Source organism: Argiope bruennichi, chromosome 4 (genome assembly GCF_947563725.1).
Source record: "Argiope bruennichi chromosome 4, qqArgBrue1.1, whole genome shotgun sequence".
Classification (NCBI taxonomy): Eukaryota; Metazoa; Arthropoda; class Arachnida; order Araneae; family Araneidae; genus Argiope; species Argiope bruennichi.
Window position 1 is genome coordinate 30,655,521 of NC_079154.1, and position 23,524 is coordinate 30,679,044.

Here is a 23,524-nt window from a genome sequence, read left to right on the forward strand (position 1 = left end):
GATCCTCGGAGTATCGCTCTACGGTCTCTCCAAAAGACTGCACATTCTCCACTGTCTCCTCGCTTTAGCTGTATCCAGCTGCCGACACACTACTACACGACTGGCTACTCCTCACAGAACTCGATGCTATTTCCACAATAAACAACAAGGACTCGGCACACAACCCAGTTCAGCAATAGCTTGGACTCCACACGACGTTGACACTCCACCGCTGCTTCGCTATTCTCCCGAAGACTCGTTACTTGTCTACAACTCCGACTTAATTCACAACTCCTTGCAGCTTGAGACCTTTTATAGTTCCCGGGAGGCGGGCCTAGAACCTTCTGGGCCAATCAGGTGTATCTCAGTTCCTAATGGATGGATTGTTAAAATTCTCGAAGTTTCCAGCATTATCCACTTTGTTGCCAAGCTCTGAGATCACTGGCTCGGTACTCGAGCAGCATCCAATACAGATGATTGTAAGAAGATATGTCAATCAATGTGGACGTTTCCAACACATGGCTGCCAATTGGGAGGAAAAAAGCTCACCCCCCCACAAAATGAAATAACTTTGTAAATGAATTATACACTAAAATATTAAAATCTTCGCATTTCAAACATCTTAAATTCGAAATCGACTTCAGGAATTTTCACAAAGGACAATTGCTAAAAGGAACAGAAAATAATCATTCAGCATATTGTTTGATAAAGCATCATCAGTAATAATTAAAATATAATATAATTATGAGATAAAACATCTGCTTAGTAAGCATATCTCTCAAAGCAAACAGAACAATTAAAAAAAAGTCGTCAAAGTTTCAAGTAAAATTTCAAAATCTATTGGATTGTGTGATATTTTAAAAAGGAATAATATCAGACTATAAATATATAAATAATTTAATTATAAAAATATAAATCACAGTTTTCATCATTCAAATTAATACACTGATTAAAACACATAAAAATTTGATCTTAATACACATATATCTTGATTAAATTCTGTGTCATAAATTGTGAAGATCCAAGTCACTACTTGAACTAATAATGGGACTAGATATTTTGGACTGTTGTGCCTTTTCTCTCATCTTTAATGATTTACGTCGAGGTCGAACTATCTTCTTGGAAAGTTCTTTCTCAGTAGAATTTTCTTTCGTGTTTTGAAGCAAGCCAGTTTGTCCATCCAAACCCTGTAAAACAAAGAGAAATTAATAACTAATTTGACACTTGTGAGCCAGTTTCTTTCCTGGATAGCCAGGAAGTCTATCTTCACTGACACCATCCATCTCATTTTGGGTCTGCCTCCTTTTCTATTTGTTAGAGGTTTATGTATTTTTTTTTTTTTTTAAATATGGAATCATCATCCATTCTAAATATATGAGCTGTCCAGTTCATCCGATTTATTTTTATGAACTTGATAATAGCTGACTCTCTATAGATTTTATATCTTCTTCTCCAAACATTGTTGATTTCTATCCCAACAATGGCTCTCAGAATTTTTCTTTCAAAAATGGCTATTTTATTTTCTCCAGCTTTGGTCAGGGTCCAGGTCTCTGAGCAATAAGTATTGGTCTAATTAAGGTTTTATATACTAAAAATTTTTATAGTAGTGAGGATTTAAAAAAATCCTTTTAGTCTGTAAAAGGCTTTATTTGCATTTATTAGACGACATTGGATCTCCTTGACTATGCTATTGTCATCAGTAACTATAGAACCAAGATAAATAAAACTTTTTACAACCTGAAATTTGTTGAAAGCCAGTTGGGATTAATGGAAGATTCCATTACTTAGTACAGGAATATATTTGCTATTTATGATGTCTTTTCGCTATTTATGATAAGTATCATGGTATTAGCAGCATGCTCTGAAGAAAGAAAAGCACATTTTAATGCAGAAACAGTTCTTGAGGTGATGTCAATATCGTCCGCATAGGTCAAAATTTGTGTTCATTTTGAGAATATATTACCTTTGATGGTAATTCCTGAATCTCTTATGACTTTCTCTAAAGCAACGTTAAAAAGAAGATAGGATAAAAGAATCACCCTGCCTGACTCCATTATTGACACTAATTTCTTCTGATAAAGATCCTAAAAATTTGACCCTGCAAGTGGTATTACACATACCTGCAACTACAAGTCTAATTATTTAAGCGATATGTATTAATACTATCAAAAGCTGCTGTGATGTCTATAAAAAGATGATGTGTAGTATTACCAAATTCTCTTGTCTTTTCCAAAATTTGCCTAAGTGCAAAAACTTGATCTTTAAGAGATTTTCCCTTGCGAAAACCACATTGATAACTTCCAATTTGAGGGTTTATATATTGTGTAAGTCTTTTGTATAACTAGCCAGCTCAGCTAAATGGAAAATGCGATGCAAGCTTAACTAGAGAAATTGACCGAGGGAATGAAAGCCCGACAAGAGAAACTTATGGAGGAAATGAAAGCCGGGCGGAGTGAATTAAAGAAAGACCTTTCGTCGGTGAAAGAAACTTTAGAAGAAACACTCTCTATATGGGTAATAGAATTAATCATGAGGAATAAGAAAAGGCCGAAGATCGAATGGTGTCACCGTAAAGGAGCTTAGGAGGATGAATAGAAGTTTAATAGGGAGAGGCATGAACAAGGAGACTGAACAAATAATTTCAAGAAAAATAGCTTGCGGTCAACTTGCAAAGCAGAAACAATCTTCTCCGAATGAGAACCCTGAAGTGGAATCGAAAATGCAGGCTCTTGGGGATGAACTCTGTTTGGATGGGCCTATTAGTGTTCGATGCCAATAGATACAGGAGTTAATGCGACCCTGTTTCGAATGGATTCGTCCCAGAGGTTAATAGGACAATCTCTTTGTAAGCCTCTTGGTATCTCTTTAAGGAGTGCTACGGGTGAAGACTACGTGGCTGGAATCACCGATCCCAGTATTCTCGGCTTTGATTTTCTTCAAGAATTCAGCTTTGCTGTGCATTTAGAATAGGAGTGTAATGTAAATAAGAGCCGAGGAATCTCCTGCAAATCCGGACAAATTACGTCGTCGCAGAGGAACCTTCCAGCAAGGGCAGGCGCGCTTGTTTGAAGATCTTGTGTTGAGAGCTGCGGACAGTTCTCGAGTGTCGAGAATGAGCCGGGAATAGGTGAAAATATTTTCGTGAAAACTTTGCCGATGAAGGCGAATCCCCCCCCGATGCCGAATCCCCCTTTGCCGATGAAGTGGAATCTGGAAGGCATTGTTCGACCATCCTAATATTCGGTTGATTCGATGGAGGAAGTTCAAAATCGACCAGCCTGGCTAGAATTCGTTCCACAGAATTCTGTTACAATACGATGTTTGGCTCGATGGGACACTTTACATTTTAAAGAGCGAAATCAAGTTTGGATATACAATCCGAAACGACGAAGAGGTCTAAGTCAAAAGCAGCGAGAAGGTTCGGAAAGATCCTTAGCTGTCACCAATTTAGTAAATGATGTCATCACAGAAAGTGCGGAAGTCACTCAAAGCCGGATCAAAGATTGTTCACATCGATCGGTGGTTTACGGTAGCTGTTGGATCGTAGTGGGACTGTCGGGGCGTCAGTCCTTAAAGAGGGGAACAATGTTACAAATCTGTAATATTGCTTCCCAGCACGGTTAGTTCAAAGACAGTTTTACGATCAGCTCTATTGGATGCCTAATCAGTGATCTCAAAGGTTAGCGACAAACATGGCGACAAAATAGATAATACTGGAATCTTCCAGAATTTTGGTGATAGAGCCAACAGGAGCCTAGATATGACTGATTATTCCAGAACCTTCTCTTCCTGGCTAAAGAGCTATAAAAAGCCGGCAGTTTGAGCTGAAGACAATCGTGGATAGTCGTCAAGAGGTTTAGAGCTGCATAGGCAGTCAACGGCGGAATAGTTGGATTAGTCCAGCAAAGCGTGAGCGTTATGTGGAACTCAAGCGATTGCTGAATTGAGCTGTGTGCCGAGTTCTGGAATTTATAGTAGGAGCAGCATTGAGTCGTGTTAGGAGTACCCATTCGCGTAGTAGTGAATTGGATACAACTAAAGCGAGGAGACTGGAGAATTGCAGCCGTTTGGAGAGACCGTAGAGAGTAGCTAAGATTCCCTCCTCCTCCTGAATTCTGTCAGGCCGCTTTGTGTGCTACAGTTGTTATTACTACCGATTACTACTTGTGGGCTGCTGTTTGTTGTAGTGTGCTGCTGTATGTTACTTGTGTACGTCTCGGCTGTGCATTTGTTGCCTGCGTATTCTGGTTTTGATGTTAATAAAATCGTCATTTGTTACTGAGGCATGTTGATTGTGTTTCTTCATTGACTAATAAAATCGAAAGAACCTCGAATTCATAAAAATATGATTAAAAAATTCATTAATTAAAGACTAAAATTAGACGAGTTATAGTCATTAACCTAAATAGAACCATATACAAATTTATTTTAAAGAAAAAATTTATAAAAATAAAATGCTTGGAGGAAATCAAAAGTTTGAACATAATTTTTCATTGGTTCATAATTTTGATAGAAAAATATTTTAAAAACATGACGGGAAAACTAAACCCTGGTTATTACAAAATAAAGTAATATTTAAAATGCGATTATAATCAATAATTATTATATTACAATTATAATCAAAGTTCTAGTCTGTATGGACCATCATAACTAACGAAGTCTCATCTCAACGAAGTATTTCTTCCCACATACCCCCATTACATAAAGGTTAAAGAATCAAAACGTAATATAGAAAAGTTAAATACCCACAAGCAATTATTGAATATACATAAAGGGACATCAGCATGCTTCACATAATCAGGCATAAAATGGACTATCACATGGATGCTCAATAGGTGGTCAAAGGAAGTTAGGGAGAAAAATAATTACTCAAGCAAAATTTTTAAATTTCCATGAGTATTGTGTGGAATTTTTTCTCTCTATTATTTATAAGAAAGTTGAGGCAATTAGAAATCAATGCAATTGCTTTGAATGAACTTTCATAAATACACAGAATCAAAGAAATGAAAGTTTAAAATTTTGTTAGGAAAATTTTTTACACCCCCCCCCCCCCGCATATTCTTGGATGAATAAACTTACCTGTTGAGGTAAAGTTTGATACTGAATATTTTTTATATCTGTCAGCAACTTGTCAGAAAATGATGTGGATGGTATATTTCTTATGGATGGACTTGGATCAATGCCAATTAGTTGTCGATATCTTTCCAATTTTCTATGTAGTTCTGTTAATTGATTTTGTACTTGTAAATGAGTTTCAGGAGGGATGTTTTTCCTAGAAAAAGTATTTATTTATTCAAATAATGAACTTAGATGTTTACTGATCCTTGCAGTAATTTTATAAGGGATACTTCATTACAAAAATCAATTCTACTTCTTTTTTTTCACTACTAATACATGGTTTTATAAATTAATATAATTTGTATATTATATATATATAAAGTATATGAAATATTTGCATGGAATAAACATGCTCCAAATCATGTAGTGATGAAATATTTTTTGTACAAACTATATTAGAATACTGAAACAAAGAAGTACATTTTTACATTAAAATTTAATAAAAGTAAATTAAAATTTTACGGAAGCTTGTATAAAAGTAAAGATGTGAGAAGATTAATAAAAATTTAATAATGTTAAATATATTAAATATGATTAAAAAAATTTTTTTAATTAAACTGAAAAAAGTGGTGAGAAGAGATTTAATAGCATTTTAAGAATTTAAACAAGAATACTAAAATACAATTAACTTTAAAAACATAATTCAAATTGGACAGGACATTAAAAGTTATTATAAATACATATAATAAGAAAAATAATGAGTATTATTTTTCTATTTAAGAGTTATACAAAAGAAATACAGAACAGTCATGAAAATCAAGAATATCTTTTTGATTTTAAAGGTTAATTTATCTAAACCCAAAAAAATAACTTAAAAAAATTACTTTAAAGTATCTTTCTGATGTTCCAGCTCTTCATTTTCTTTTTTCTGCAATTCTAACCTTTCTCTTAATTTATTAATTTGTTTTGTGTATTGCTTCAATTTCTAGAAATTAAAACACAAACTGGTAAATACTGTGCAATTAAGGATATATTACTCATAATAGATATTTTTTCATCACAAAAAGTAAGTTATACATAATTTAAAATTCCTCAATTTCGATACATTGAAAAAAAAAAAGATATATATGTATGCACATCAGAAAAAGTATGTATTACATAAAAGATATTTAGAAAAATCTGCATAGGTATATATAACATTTTTATACAAAAATTTACAGCATTATCTTAAATAATAAAAACTACATCAAATTTAATTTCAGCACCATTCTTTTGATAAATTAGAAGACCATTTAGCAGTTTTATAAATGGGAACAAAAGCAATTAGATATTGTATACAGCAAAACATATTTATCAATTTACTAAACAATTTTAATAAGTCAGAAAAACATGCATAAATTAAAGAATTAATGAATAATTGTTTAGTAAATTGATAAAATTCGATTGTTTCATTTCATGAGGAAAAGTATCGAAAATACATTTAAAATTAAATAAAATGATACCTTACAAAAATAATTTCAAAACTTGAATTGGTTGAAAACGATTGATTTCGAAACAGGATCAAATATAATTAATAACTGCCTGCAACTTAAAAATATATACAGTTCTAACAGAGCATTTATTAAAAAAAAAATTTATAACATAAACAAACAAAAAGAAAGAAAAACAACATTACATATGCCATGGCATTTAAAAAAAATTCCATCTAATGGTTTTCTTTAAGGTAAATTAAAAATTAAAACTAATAAAATATTTATGCACATAATACTTTCTAAAATTAATTCTTATAGGAAGCAGCAAAGCAGAAAGAAAAACCACAATAAAATATGTATAAGACCAGTTATATCACTTTAGCTAATAATTAATCTCTTCAATTTTTAAAAGGAATCTAACATTCAAACATTATTTTCGAATTGGGGCATGAAAAATCCAATGTGGCAATTCATTTAAAAATAAAGAAATGATATCTACAGATTGAGACAATGTATATTTTTAAAAGATATCTGAATATATCTATATGATATTTTGTGATTAGAAATATACATAAATATATTTTAAGTAACTATTACTAATGTAAATTATTAAACTATACTTATAAATAAAATATTCCTTACAAATTCAAGTTCTCGTTTTTCAGCCACTGAAACACTTCTAGACTCCCTTAACTGAGATTCTAATTCTTCTAAACGCTGCTGGAATTGAAGTTTTTGCTGTTCCCAATCTAATTTTAGCTGCATTACTTCATAATCGGATTTAGACTAAAGAGATTCAAAATGAAATTTAAAAATACAAATATACTGATTTTTGTCAATTTTTTTATCATAAAAAATGAATAGAAGATATATATATTGTTAAATTATCTATACCATTCTTCATATTACTCACAGCTGATTTGGTACGTGTATTGTGAAAAGTATCTCCTAGACTTTGTAAGTTGCCAGAAGATAATAAATCAATTCTTTCTTTCAAATCTCTTATTTCTTTTTCATAATTTAATCCCTGATGAGAAGGGATTTCATTTGCTTGGTCTCCAACATGTTTTGAGGCTTCCAACTGTTCTCTGAAATAAAATGCGATCATTATTTGGACAATCTAAATTACAATTCTTCTTATGGCAAAGTGAATAATAATAATGAAAAAAGATTCTATTGGCTGGAGATAAGAGATAAATCAAACTTTTTTTAGCCTAAGAATGCATATATTTTTTGAGCACATGTTGAATATTCTGTGGAATCTAGCTTCAAAAAAGTCAACTTTCTGTCTTGAAGTGAGACTATAAAGAGGCTTCTGCACTATTGATGGATCCAGAACAATAAACTTATATTATGATCTTTTTATTTATGAGTAGGGTTATAAACTCATAATATCTAAGAAGTAGGAAATAACAACAACAAAAAAACTTCTGAGTACAAACATTATTTATTATAATGTGGCAATTATTCCCCTAATTTGAATAATCTTGCTATTTTCAATTAAAGAAATAAAGAAAATTTCAACCCCTACCATATTCTTCCCTTTTAACCCTATGAGCCCTGACCGTCCAATATCGCCCCATTCAACAGGGACCTGACTCAAGCACTTTGGGGTGATTAAATGAGTTTAAGGGGTGAAAGGGATTTCTCAACGAGTGCTCATTTAAACTAATTTAACATCAACAAGCTTGAGTCAGGCCCTGTTGAATGGGGCGATATTGGGTGGTCAGGGCTCTAGGCTAAAGAAAGATGTTTAATTTACAAACTCAGCTGATAATTTCATCTGTTCTACCACATATTACCTGTCGAATAAAACTAATTAAAAATACCTACTATTATTATATATGTATAAGATAGTATAGGTACAACAATACATAATCATTGGACAAAGAATAATTTTGAGTGTTGTGATCATGACTATCTAGAAATGCAGAAACTTCCCAACAGTTACATCAAAAGAATTATTGCAATATGCATATCTACTAAAATAAACTCATCTATTTAAAGTCGCCTGAAAAAATCATAATACAATGTAAAAGAATGAGAATAGTTTATTAGTGTAATTTTTATTTAATGAAAACAGTGTCATAAATAAATGAATCATAAAAATTACAAAAATATGCATTATATTCTATAAAAATATTTATTTTAAGTACATGTATGAATTTACAATAATACAACCATGCTTTATAAATGATGAATAAATGTGCATCCTACATGTATTTCTATAGCTCCTGCATTTCTTATATAACATTCATAAAATCAAATAATCCATATCTTACTCAAAAATTTTGTGATTGATTCAAAGATTTTATCGAGTAAATTAAACCATCTGCATTATAAAAACAATATAAAAAGATAAAAACATGTATTTTCAATAATAAAAAGTTTCAAAAAGCTGAACATTAGCACTATATAAATTATTAATCATGGGTAACAATTTGAATTTAGTAAACTGGAGATGGGGGGGGGGATGAGGGAGGTAAAAAATATTACATCCCTACTTTTGAAATTTTATGTAGTATTTTACTTTTTCCAAATTACTAAGAAAGAAAATATATATATATATATATACTCCACCCCCAAAAAAAAAATGTTTAACTCAGTACAAATATAATAATGCTAACCTGAGAGATACAACTTCTTTTTCCAATTCTGCTTTAGACGTAGAACAAAGATTTAATCTTTGTTTCAAAGCTGCAACTTCTTGCTTTAGTTGAGAAATCAGATCATCTCTCTCAGCCTCCAGATCTCTAATTTTTCTTTCAAATTTCTCTCTAAAAAATATAATTTCATTACTTGAAGCAATTTAAAGCTTCATAATTAGTTTAGTAATTAATAATAATTTAACTGTGCCTTTTTTTAAAGATAGAATCAATGCTAAAAATTTTAATATAACAAAATTTATATTAATACATTAACTGCTGCAGAACTTTGCCAGATAATCTTGCAAATTTGATAATTTTTTAATGTGATTTCAAAAGATAAAACTATTCAATATATATATATATATATATATATATATATATATAGAAAAAATACATGAAATAAAAGTAATAAAAATAATAAGTAATTTATTTGAAATAATAACTAACTTCTCTTGATTCATTTCTCTTGATTGTTTCCAAAGTTGTTGCCTTAAAGCTGATAAGCTTTGCTGTAGATCTTGTTCTTTGGCAATCATAGACTGACGTTCTTTTGTTAAATTATCATTCAGATTCTGTAATTCTGACTTCAATCCTAAAAAATCAATTCTAATCTTTACACATTTAAGAGATTATTTAGCAGTGGGGTAAACCCCTAAATTTCAATTTTACAATTCAAATCAGAAATGTCTTGCATATAATCCTTATTAAAATGCAAAAATGCTTCATGAAATATTCTAAGAAATAAAATTTCTATTAATCATTATATATAAATGCCACATTAAATTAATAGATAAATTGCTTAAATAAAAAAAAATTATTTTAATATTTGCACAAAATATAACAAGTATAAAGTAATATATATCTTTTGCATATGTAAGAATATATATATATATATTTACATATGTAGGCAAAAAATTTAACACCTGTAATCACACATTGACTACTCCAATCCGCTCTGAAACATAGGGATAAAACTGAATGACTAGACCTCGGGATCTGAGGATGAGTCTTAAGGGCCATCACTAACCATGGTATAAGCCTTTCCATAGGAAGCCTGTCCCATTGTCGACAGGAGATAACTGACCCCAAATGATATTTATATCCACTCAGGTGGTAAGAACCAACCACCATGCCAAAAGATTCTTATCCTCATATTTGAGGTGCCCCCAGATGGGAGTTAGCATTGTAACTTTTCCCTCACATGGTTAAGGGCATCCAGATCAGATGTAACATCCTCTGTTTTCCCACACATAGTTAAGCGTATACAGAGCTCCATATGTGGATCTTTCTCAATAGGAAAGCAATTGTGTCTGATCAATTGTTACTATATCCAGGTGTAGGAAAACAAATGTTTATTCCCTCATTTCAAATAGATCCATCATGTCTTCAAGGGAGAGGAAAATTAAAAGATCTGGATACTAAACTTTTATTTTTATGAAGATATTCCTGACGACTACTCAAGTCATCAGGAACCGATAATCACCAGCAATCATTATCATTAAGTGTCGAACCCCAGTGCATTTCAGACGGTATTAGCTCCAAATTGATTGTAATTGACATGTGATCAAAAGGCGGTCGGCCACAAAGATGGTTCCTTTACATACACTCCCTCAGTCAGGTTTAGACCACTGAGGAAGCATTGTTGAACAGATATTGGATGATAGGGAACAAGTTCACCAATGGGAAACCAGAGGAGGGTATCTGATGAAAATAATGAAAAGAAAGAGAGAAAAAAAAAATGGGAAGAGCGAATTAGAATTCAGAGAGGCTTTGGTGTGCAGAAAAGTTGCTCCTGTTTTTTTTTTTTTTTTTTTTTTTTTTTTTTTAGAAGCTCTGTGTGATTTGGGATTTTGTGTAGGGATTTCTGAAGTTACCCTGAGTAGCCATTTAGAGCTAACAGCCCGTAAGCAGTTTTTTGATGACTTATTCTCCAATTTGATATTTTGTGTCTCAACACTATTTCGTAATTGAACTGTCATTTGATTTTTGTAAATAATATCAATTTAGATTAGAATTTAGATTAGTTGTTCTTTGTAAATATATAAGGCTTTAATAAAAGAATTATTTTGTTACACTACTCTCTTTTTGATTGGTCTTGATCAAGATATTACAACACTTGCAAGATCAACTTCCATACACTAAAAAATATTTTACATGGAGTATTGAATAAACATAGATAAACTAATGGAACACTATAAAAAAATCATAAAATTCATTTATCTTTGAAAACCATAGTAATAGAAACCATCTTATAACAAAGAAATTTAGCTTTTCCAAATGCTTACTTGATATTTCATCCATAAATTGCTCATGTTCAGATTCTTTAGAGTTTTTCCACTGTTCCATTTCTATTTGAAGATTTGTCATCATCATGTGACATTTATGTTCACATTCTTCCAGTTTGTTCTTTAGAGTAAGAACCTCTCGCCTACTAGTACTGAGTTCATTATTTAAGATTTTGCGATGTTCTTGAGAATTTGTAAGTTCCTTTTCTAGGATTTCTTTCTGCATTATTGCCTTTAGCTTTTCTGACTGAAAAAAAAAAATAAGTAAGTATTTTCAACTGAACTGACCAGTTGAACATGAAAATTTCCAGTAAATTTTTCTTAAATTGTAAATAAAGACATATGTAAAAGACAATCTATTAAAATAATGAAATATTTGTTAAAATATCTACAATAATAAGGAAACATTACTGCATATAGTACTACTTTAAAAAAACTGCATACAAAAGTAATGCTCATTTTGAAACATATTATAATGAATTTCGATATTAAAAATAATTCTTTAATATCATTTTATGTGACTGCATTACATCAACAAACAGCTAGGAAATAAAGTTAATTAATAAAATAATGTAAGACAACCAGGCAAGAAGTAATGAAGAGGAAATAATTGAATCAAATAAGACAGATGAAATGGACCTCTCAAAACTTTCTCACATATTCTCTAATAAAGGTGTAATTCCCTTCCTCCTGCATAAAATTGTGAACCTTAGACAAGGCCGGAAATGCCACAAAAATTCAAAATTTTTATTTCTAAAATCATACATATGAGATTTGTATGCTTCATAGTACAGTAAAGAAAACAAAGTACTTGTTTATTAATTGCACAGCATTGGCAAACAATTAAGAAATATCAATCTTTGGCATTAATTGAGTGTGCAATTTTTGGAGAAAGATCACTGGCATGCAGTTAATATACAAGTACCAAAGAATCAAATAAGTATTTAGAATGTTCTTTTTCCAATTGATTGGAAACAAAATTTGACAAAGAATTATAATTGTAGTCACAAAATTGCATATTATATTTACTTCCTTCAAGCAATTGCATTTATATGCCTACAAAAATAACATGTACCTAACGCCTTGATGGATTTGGTTCCGAATCTGATATAGATCCACATAGTCTCTAATCTATATACTCAAATCTGATACTATCTATATAGATGCTTAACTTATTAAAAAAATTTGTCAAGCTAACTCTACATTTTCTAATTTATCATGCCCATTTTTCATTGAACTGTTGAGCACACAAAGTTCTCCCCAGATTAGGTTTCATTTATAATTTGAAAGATATCTACAAATTTGGCATAAAACATATATACTGAATTTTATCCATGGAGCTTAAATGTAATTTTGAGTTATCCTATTCACAAACATATTACAAAAATGCGTTTTTTGGGACCAAACAGGTTTGAAATGTGGAGATTTATCAAAATTTGAAGCTTGAAGATTACAATACTTTTGTCCTCAAATACAATAAAATAATAAATAATTAATTATTTCATTAAAACATCCCAATTATCAAATTCCTATAAGAACGATGAAATTGATTTAGTTTAGTTTAGTTATATTAACGTCCCATTTTAAAGCAATACTAGGGCTATTTGGAACGGACCTCGTAATTCTGAACCTTGGTCAGATGACGAGGACAACACCTGAGCTAGCAATCCCCTCCCTCTCCAAACCACACCAGCAGGATGACGAAATTGAAGTAATTTCTATAGGAGTATTAACATTATCAATAGATATTTATAAGGAATTTGGAACCCATTATGTACTTTATTATATAATTCCTAATATTTTCTTTTATTAATACTACATTTTTTAATATGAATCTTTTCTGGAGTTGCGGCAAACTTTAAAGAAATGATGTTTGCATAAAATAATAAAATATTTATAATTTCATAGTTTGATATCAAACAGCAGAATATATGAATAACTCTTTAAAAATGATAGAGATTTGTATATTCATTTGCTAAATAATTGAGAAATTTATTTTTTGAACAATGATATTATAGATAAAAATGCAATCAATATAATTAAGCTCAACAGTCAATAAATTCAAACAGTCAAATTTCTTATACAAAAAGAAATTAAAATAAATTCATAAAAATTATTATGATTTAAGCTGTCAAAATCAATCTAATTATAATAATTAAACAAGCACTATAGAATTATACCTCTAGAGTTCTGATATTAGCTAAATAATTTGATATTTCTTTAGAGTGAGTTCTATTTATGCTGTTTAGTTGCAAACTAAGGTTTTCATTCTCAGCTCGTAATTCTTCACATTCTGCAAGTAGAGCCTTCATTCTGGAATTTAATTGCATTACTTCTCGCTTGGAAGATTTTAACTCTACAGCATAGGTGTCCGACGGAAGGATTTTTTCCTTTTCTAGAGATTCAATTCTATTCTGCAACTGTTCAATCTATATAAAACAAATTATAAAATTAATAATTGGCAAAAATAAAAAAAAGTCTGTTCATAATTTAAAAACTAATTAAAATGCCCAGAAAATTAATAAATAACAGATTAATTTTATATAAATATGAAATTCAAAATTAATCAAACTTTAAATATTTTTATTTAATCAAAGAAAAAAAGTTTTTAATTAAATATATCTTGGAGAAAATCACACAAAAATTGCAGATACTGGAAAATAACTTAAATTTTTCAAAGACATATGTATCAAATGCCATTAAAAAATAAACAGAAAAGTATTAATGTTTAAAGCACAGCTTTATTCTTTTCTTTCATTATCAGGCCAAGTGCTCATCTTCTAAACAATTTTATAGTTTCTTTGTCCAATCATGATCAAAAACTTGAGCAGCATGTCTAACATTATAGTTTGGGGGGTGGGGGGAACTAGGTGAATTAAATCGGTTTAAATGCATTCCAGAAATAACATTAAAAAAAAAAAAAAAACTGAATACATATTTTTTCAGACAAGTGGTTTTTACTTGATAGGGAGCCCAACATTAGATTATTAAAATTACAGGAATTAAATCTCAAAAGATGTAGCAAAAAGCTTGTGAAATTTAGAAATAGGAGCAGCTTTTAACTCTAAGTTATGAAATAAGTTAAAAAATAATAATTTGAATTTATCACATACACACACACATATATATATATATTAATTATAAAGCTACAATATTTTTTCTGATACGAAGTAACCATTACTCAATAATCACAATTAAAAAAAAGTATATAAAAATTTTGATTTAAAACTTTATCTAGAGAAATGCAAATAGAGAATTTTTATCAGATTTTTAAAGAGATATAGTTTGTTATATTTTACAAAATATTTTGTTAATTTTACCAAGAAATGATTCAAATAATAATTCTAGCACAATAACAAACGAAACCCATTAATTTTAGTTTAAACTTCATTGAAGTAGACACAAATCTAACAGCTAATTATTTAATCCACATATTATTTTATTGATTTTTAATAAAGCAAAACATATATAAATAATAATGCAATATTGGTAAAAGCAGGTGAAGCAGATGAAGATCAAAATTGCCACTTATGCTTTATTCATTGCCTACGCGATTTCGAACTTCAATTATTCATTGCCTATACGAGCTTCAAAACTCCCTGACCAAAAACAATATCATTTTCTCTCGCATGATAAAAAATCTACTAACTTTATTATTTTTTATTCATTTATATCTAGATTATGAAAACAGCAAATCAGTTAAAAAATTACTATAGTATAGAGGGTTTCATTCTAACTGCAAATTTATTTTTATACTGTTAAACAGCCATAAAGTTTCAAATGGAATTATATGCTATTTAATGGAATTGAATGCTATTTTAGATGATTTTAGGCCATTTCAAGTGGTTACCTTAAGGACCACTCAATGCATTTTGTATCCTATAAGTAATTATTAGTTAGCCTAAAAAGTGAAATTCAAAGTTTCATAACCAAGTCAATTTTGATTACAAAAGATTCAAAATTTGTTTAAAATGTTAGTGTGAAAGTTAATGTATATGATTAATAGGATCAATGACTTTATAAAAATTTACATTTTTATAAAGTTATTTATTTTTTATTAACAGTTATTTATTTTTTGGAATAACACTAATTTTTTTTACATCATATAAAGCATTTTTCTAATTTGAATTATATATCAATTTCTAGAAGTTAACCATTGGACTATGGTTAGAACAAATATTTAGTTAACCTATAAAAATGGGAATTTTTGTTGCTGCTCTGATAATAACAGATCAGTATAGATGTTTAAAACAAATCTAATATTTAAATAATTATTATTAACATTTAATCAAATAAATAGTTATAAATAATTAGTGTCTTCATAAATAAGGATAATAAAATTAAAAACAAATACTACAAATATTTAAACTTCAAACTCATGGATGAATATGCTTAGGGTTTTTTTAATACAATTAAATATTTTAAATGAAAGCTTATAAAATGAAATAAAACTGAAATGATATTAAAGCGTTTAGTGACAGTTTTGTATAAACTTCAAATATTCTTATAGAAATCTATTTTTTTAATAACTCACAGAAAAAAATGCATAATAATTGAATTACCTGAATTTCAAATATTTCAGGAAAAATAACTTTTATATATTAATAATTTTAAGAGCATTTTATTTGAATTACAATCTGACATATCATAAAAGAGCACTGACAATTATTATGAAAAATAACTGGAAAATAGTAAGCCTACCTCATTCTGGTGTTGCAAACTAACTCTTTCAATAGTTCGAGAATGTTCAGCCTCCCGACTTTCAAATTTACACTTTAAAATTGCATTTTCATAATGCAAATTGTTGTACTGTTCACGTACTTTATCAGCCTCAACATGCAATTCTTTTATTTTTGCTTCATAATGTGCTGTTGCTTCTTCAAATACTGCAGTTTGAATTTTCTTCTCATCATATGCTTTTAACTATAAGAGAAACAAACTAATTCAATTAGAAATTTGACTATTTGAGCAATAGAATAATTTAAACATCATAAATAAAGGATATATGAGGGGAAGCCAAAAATTAAAGGGGTTTTTGCAATTCCCTACCCAAGGTTTGGTAATATGGTTAGTATCTAGCCCTGAAATAGTGTAGTCGGCAACACTTCTATGCAGCATGTCATTCTTATTCCCAAATGAGTCATTGGAACATAGCAGACCGTAAAATATGGTAATTCCATTGTCGATCAGCACCAAAGAAGAAATGAGGATAGCGATCTGCTTATTGCTTATGGAAAGCGTTAAACATGCGAATATTATTCATCAATATGGTGACAGCTGTTCATCGTGAAACAAGATCTACAAAAGGATAGAACATTTCAAACAGGGAAGAACTTCTTTATGTGATAATGATCAGGCAGGCCATTAAAGTCAACCACTGAGGACAATTTGAAAGTCATTAAGGGCATTGTGATAGTAAACAGATGAAATCGCCAATACTTTATATATTGTTCATGGTTCAGCACATTTAATCTTACATAACAGGCAAAAATTTTAAAAAGTGTGTGCAAGGTATATTTGCCCAATGGACGGGCAAAACAATAAAGGGGTTAGAATTTAAAGTGCTGGAACACCCACCATACAGTCCAGACCTGGCTCCAAGTGATTTTCATACATTTGGGACATTGAAGAAGTCATTTAGGGGTATATGATTTGCAACTGACGAAGAAATCCATGGTGTGGTGCAAAATTGGTCAGATACAAGCAAAAATTTTTTTTCGATGCAATAAAAAAACTTGTGAAAGATTTGGAAAAGTGTGCTGAAATCCAGGATCCTTATATAGAAAAATAATGTATGTTTCAGTTTTCTATCATAAGAATAAATGCACCTTTTCTCAAATGTCCCATTACTATTTGGCTCTCCCGTGTAAATTTACAATAGTTGTTCACATTAGCTTTATTATTCTTGTTTACAGTAATGGTTAAAAATATTCAATGCTGAGATAACACTACATTTTCTAAAAAGAATCGTAATGAGATACAAGAGAGGGGAAAAAATACTAAATCATTTGCACTGAACATTGAAGCCTCAAGGAATTAAGTAAAAAGTGCATGATAATTGATAATTTAAAAAAAAATAATTTCAGTGCTTTATTTTAAATAGCAAAATCATACATACTTTTTTAAGCAATGCATTTATTTCGTTTTGTTGTTCCTTTATTTTAGATTCTAATTTACGCACATTAGCTTCACTTGCTGCTTTGAGTTTCTCATTTTGAGAAGTTACTTCTTTTAGTTGTTCGTAGATTAATGCTAATTCATCACGTACTCTAAAGAAAAAATAAAAATATCGATACAAAACAAATAATGAGAAATTTTTTACAGAATACAATATTGAAAAATAACTCGACCTTATCATCTTACTTGCCATGCTCTTCTTTTAAAGTTTGATAATACTGTTTATGCTCGTTACATCTCTTCCTTTCGTCCAATAAAAGCTTTTCGAGCTCAGATTCCCTTGATTCAGCTCCTTGTATCATTTCACGGTTCTTTGATTAATATATTTAGAAAGAAAGAGATATATAAAAAGCTACAAATTTAAATTGTAACGGATATTGTAAACAAACAGAAAACCCTAAACATTTCTCCCCCCAAATTCAAAATTAAACAGCTGTCATTATCCGGTTGCCAAAACTAGGTGAAATTAATATTAAATATATAACTTCGATTTTAAATAAAAAGATGTATTTGAATTAATATCTCAAAATGTATTTTGAATGCATAATTATTTCTCAGATTTTTTTTACTACAGTTTTAATAATTTTTTAAGCTGCTTTTTCACATTTTATATAAAACGTCCAAACCCTCCATTTCTTTTTCAAGCAATCAAACAGACGGAATTTCATAATCGTACTATCGTCTGCTATTGTTTTTCAATTTTCATTCAAATAAATTACTTAGTTTGCAATATTTATATTTTTTTGTTCTTTGTTTTATTTTTTTAGCAGGGAAGTGCGATGCAGCTTGATTTTAACTAAAATAACTCTAGAAGGCAACATTTGTTAAGAGTTACAAGATAAAACATCAGCTTTTGGCGGAATATTTAAATTCTCAAGTAAGAAAATAAGCTTACTAAATATGAAAAAATAAAAATAATTATTAAAACTGATAACTGTTGAAGTGCTTTTTTGGGACAAATATTTTATTTTTTAATTAAATTTTTAATCTGGTTCTTTGTTTATAGATATGTATTAAAATGTCAACAAATTTCATTTCCAGAAAAATGCACTTAAACATTTGACAGATATACATATTTATTCATTCAAAATTGCCATTACATATAGATGAAATGCTAATATATTTTGTAAAACGTTTTATAAAATTTTCGCGTTATTATGGCTTATTTTGAAATTTCCAACAATCATGTTCTCATTTATTTCAAACAATTTATGAATTAAAATATTTTGTAATGACAAATATATGTATATACATATAATAATAAATAAATAAATAAAATAAAAAATCTATTAATTAGATTTCATTTTAAAGAACTTAATAAGCTACTATGCTACTATGACAATTAATTAAATTTTATAATTTTTGTATTTAAGTATTATGGTTTGATGATCATTGTTTAATTACTCTTTTTATAATCTGTTTTATAAACTGCAGAAGTCCTTAAGTTTTGTAAATAATAATCACAGGCACTTTCACATTCAAGTTCATTAGAACAGTTTTAGTTTGTTAAAGTGTTAAGTTAAATAGGCTATAATCAAATTATATTTTGTAATAAAATGAATGATTTTTCATTATGATATAATCTGCTCATTTTTTATTTATGTCCTGCTTGTTTTCCATTGTTATGAATTTTTTATGCAATTAAACAGAAGCCAAAATTGTTTCTAATGGCTTTGACTTTTCAATTTTTTTTCTTCTATTTTTTCTTTTACTTCTTATGTAATATAACTTTCTAAATATTTATTTGAGCTCTATTGCACGCACTTCTTAATATTTGATGTTTTTTTTTTTGTCATAGAAAAATAAATAGCAAAGCAACAATGCAGCCAGGAAGTGAGCATTCAAGAATTGTTTTTTATCAGTTGGCTACTATAGGGCAGTTCCTATTGGATACTGGATAACTGAGTTACTTCCTATCGTTTCTTTAGAACTTCCTGTTGCTTCAGTAGGGTGTTTAAGATCTGCGTAAGTGGATTAAAATAAATGTTTCCTTAACTATCATGTGAGGTTTAATAATAAAAAACTCGCATAATATTAGTTTATCATTGTGTATATTTAAATATAAGGTGAATATAAATTTTTTATTACTTTCTGATATTAATTAATTTATGTTTTTTCTTTTTTATTAATGTTCGAATTTAATTTATAATAAATTTTGATATTTTAGTTAAAAGATTTAAAAAAATCATGTTGATATTGAATACAGAACAGTATCTATTTAAAATAAAACTATTTCAAAACATTTGAAAGCATGATATAAGGTACTCAGGTGCTTTATAATCTCTATTCTACTATAAAATCTATAGCATTATTATATTTTTATTATGAAATACTGAAATACTTTTTAAACATTTGTGTTTATTTTAAAGCTATTTAAACTTAATTTTTTTTTCTTTTAAATGAATTTTAACTTTAATTCTTTTATTTATTTTGCAGTTTTATGATTTATCATGAAGGACATTAAATGGAAAAAACTGGCAGCTATGTTACAAAATCCACTTCTTGTGTTCTGTCTCACCATTTTTTTCATTAATTTAAATATCAAATATGTAAATGCACAGAATGTGGCTTCAGTGGCTTCACCATTCTTTTTCCTTTGCCAATACCATCGAGATCTTGATCAACCAGGGGCAGTTCGAGGTGAAATAGCATTGTCAGTTAATATCAAAGGTAATCCAGAGTATTATGAACCTGGAAAAGTTTATGAAGGTATGTATATATTTTCTTTTAATAAAGATGTAAGATAACTGTTTATAAATGCATGCAAATTTAGAATTCTAAAATAAATCGATTTTATTTGCATGATTTAATCTCTGATTGGAAAATACCTATATTACATTGAATTTAAATTATATTCACTGGCACCTCAGTTATCCTGGTCTCCATCAATCATTTTGTAAATCAAACTAGTACAAAAAAAATCAGGTAGATTTTTATTTTTTTAATAATTATTGAATGTTATAAAACAGGCTGTTAAATTTAGCATTTAAGCCAATGTTCAAAATATGGATATCAAAGATGATAATTTATAACTCAACAAGCTATTTGGAAGATGGGAAAAAAAGAAAAAAAATCCATTTTCAAGCAATTCAACAGTGGTGTGAGTTACTTATATATACTTTCACACACACACACACACACACACACACACACACACACACACACACACACACACACAAATAAGTTTCATGTTTTTGTTCAGAAAATTTCTTGTTTTTTTATGGAGGGAAAATATTCTTTTTAGTACACCATTAAATAAACTTTGGGGAAAATACAAAAGCAACCATATAATAAGTAACAGTCCTTCATCTTTTTATTAAAGCTAATTGATTAAGAAAAGTGACTATAATCAGTTTGATAACCAATAAAAGAGTTAGTTAAAAATGTTAATAAATGATAGACTTGTAGATTTATTTTTATTATTTTAAATAACCACTTTTAGAAAAAGTTAGTAGAAGAAAGGAGGATAAACTTTTAAATTTAATCTCTATTACTTGCCCTTGATAGCTTGGCACTATATACACAAGGTGTTACTATTCTTACAATCCAACCATATCAATTTTAAAAGATATATATAAAAAATACTGGTGTTAATCCTATGTCGAGTGAAAACAAAACGAGAAGGGGGGGGGGGTCTTGTTTGTGATCCTTGTAAAACAAAAATCTTGATGAAATGTTATTGCAAGTAATTTACAGAATTAAAAAAAAATAAAAAAAAAATCAATTTTTGTGGTTAGTTCTGCAGTTATTAATAAATCTGATGTCAGATGAGTGAAATAAGTTAAAGAAATCAAAATTTCCTCAGTTACTAGTTGAAAAAAAATTAATTCATTAATTCAGGATTTTATATAATTATCAAATATTTTTTACAAATTAAAAAAAATCATAATCACTTTGAAATTTATATTTTTTTTATATAATTTTCAGTTTTTTAATGCCAATGAAATAATGATCCAGATGTTTGTTCTCAATTTTAGGAATGCTAATTAAATAATTAGAAACTATAGTGATAAAATATCATACATTTAAACTTTTATTTTTATACTGTTTAGTTTAAAAAAAAGAACATGATCACTTAATCATGCATAATTTTTTTTTCAATTAAAAAAAAGACACTTGTTTACATGAGAAAAATGTTCTGAAATGAAGACAATATTTGGAAATAGAAAAGGACATATCAGTTAATGTAACTAGAAGTTGTTTATTTAAAAATGTATATTTAACAATAAATAATTTTTTTTAAATTCAAGATGATTTCCTACTTTTTATTTTACGTAAAAACATTGGATAATTTGTAAGAAAGTTCTGTGAAAGTCCCCCCCCCCAGTACTTCTCAATCAATCTTTCTTGAGGCTTCACTTACAATTTAAGATTGACTATTAACAGCTGTCTTAAATAGCATGAAATTATATATTCCTCTTTCTTTTTCTCTCTTTGTTTGATGGTGTTATTCCTAATTATATCCTGCATATAAATTATTGGTTTTGTAACGTGCTTGCTAACTTTTTGTCTTAGTGCTTAAGAAAACGTTTGAGAGAACTTGCCAAACTTTTTTGTCAATAGTATTTTATATCAAAAAAGTTTAAAATTGTTATTTTTTGGCAACTATTATATCACATTACTCATTAATATTGATGATGAATAATGCTTATTTTTTATGAATTATAATAAGTGTTGTTACAACATGACATTCATTAAATGGGCACAGTAAGAAATTATGTAACATTTATCCTGTGTTGCATAAGAATTAAAAGGGGTATCAAGAAAAAAGAAGCCTGATATGTTATCAAATGAGGTTATTCTATTGCGTGGTAATACACTGGTTGACTTTGAAAGATATATGCCAAGATTTTATGCTTCCTCTTGTTTGGAAGGATGCCATATTACTTATTTGCTCCAGACATTTTATGCAATGGGGTATCTTACGAAAGTTCCACCTTTCTTTTTGTTTGTTTGATCATCTAGATTGTATGAAAGTGCCATCTGCAAAATGTTATTGCAGTTAATATTTTGAGTTTATTCAAGATATCTTCATGATATCCTGGATACATTTGTACTAACTGATAACTGTTTATTTCAAATAATACAATGATTCAAGAACTATTAAATATTGCTCAAAATTTAAATCTATACACAAAATTTAGAAAAAAAGACATTAAATACACTTTTGTTAAATCAATTTTTTGTTGTTTTCCTACAATTTAAATTTTATTAAGTTAATTTTTTTTGTGATTAATAGATGATATTGAATTGATCTAAATTACAGTTTTTCATACAACTTATACATTTACAATAAGAAAACTGAACTTGAGAATTATAAATGAATATTTACCTATGAAATGAAGTTCTGAAAATACATTCTTAAACTTTTTACAAAAATTCAAGCAAAATATTTTGAAGCATTGCATTTTTAAGTAGACTTGTTCAGTGTTGGACCAAATAAAATTTGTATATCTATATCTGATCCATATAAAACATAAATGTATGAATAAAGTAAGCAATAATTTTCTTGGAAGAAATATGTTCACATAATTTATTTTACTATAAAACTCTTTTATTTATTTAAATTAAAATGCTAATACTTTTTTGTTTGTAAATTATAGCAAATTCTTGATATTTGAATATCATTAAATAGTTTTAACATCATCTAAAAGTTTGATTGTCTAATAATTATAAATATTTCATTAGTGAAAAAATGTGAAAAAGAATGTATTTAAAGTGTGATTTCTGCCAATTAGAATTGTTTTAGAAACATATTCATGCTAAAATTACACACTTTTTTGGTGCATTATGTTGGTTAAAGGAATTGCTTGTTTTATTTAAAAAAAAAAAACTGCATTATTATAAAATTGAAACAGAAATTATTTGCTTTTAATCTCTTGATATTGATAACCAATTTCTTAAA

General features: G+C 28.6%; 2 protein-coding genes across 3 annotated transcripts in view; one reads left to right on the plus strand and one right to left on the minus strand.

Annotated features, from left to right (window-relative positions):
- Positions 1-903: 903 nt before the first annotated feature.
- On the minus strand, positions 904-18,053 carry LOC129967095 (centrosomal protein of 83 kDa-like). Of its 2 annotated transcripts, none has more exons than XM_056081762.1 (12): positions 17,806-18,053; positions 17,561-17,711; positions 16,144-16,365; positions 13,623-13,871; positions 11,443-11,689; positions 9,605-9,749; positions 9,137-9,286; positions 7,423-7,597; positions 7,152-7,295; positions 5,922-6,022; positions 5,059-5,251; positions 904-1,166 (listed from the first exon to the last, which is right to left on the minus strand). In XM_056081762.1, exons 1-12 carry the CDS (start codon positions 17,919-17,921, stop codon positions 984-986), a joined length of 2,076 nt encoding a protein of 691 aa, XP_055937737.1. In that variant the 5' UTR covers positions 17,922-18,053; the 3' UTR covers positions 904-983. The 2 variants fall into 2 exon arrangements, with proteins under 2 accessions (XP_055937737.1, XP_055937739.1); XM_056081764.1 differs by having other exon boundaries at positions 17,793-17,915.
- A 1,510-nt stretch (positions 18,054-19,563) lies between these two features.
- Positions 19,564-23,524, plus strand: part of LOC129965617 (reelin-like) — a 77,254-nt gene continuing 73,293 nt past the window's right edge. The window contains exons 1-2 of the mRNA XM_056079668.1: positions 19,564-19,685; positions 20,056-20,328. Of these exons, the coding sequence (XP_055935643.1) occupies positions 20,070-20,328 (259 nt within the window). The 5' untranslated portion in view covers positions 19,564-19,685; positions 20,056-20,069. The remainder of the gene's footprint in view (positions 19,686-20,055; positions 20,329-23,524) is intronic.

Coding starts and splice junctions, on each gene's coding strand:
- LOC129967095 (XM_056081762.1), bottom strand. CDS start 17,921: ATGATACAAGGAGCTGAATCAAGGGAATCTGAGCTCGAAAAGCTTTTA. Junction 17,712..17,805: donor TTAAAAGAAGAGCATGGCAA/GTAAGATGATAA, acceptor TTTTTTCTTTAG/AGTACGTGATGAATTAGCAT. Junction 9,287..9,604: donor AGAGAAATGAATCAAGAGAA/GTTAGTTATTAT, acceptor TATATTTTTTAG/AGAGAAATTTGAAAGAAAAA.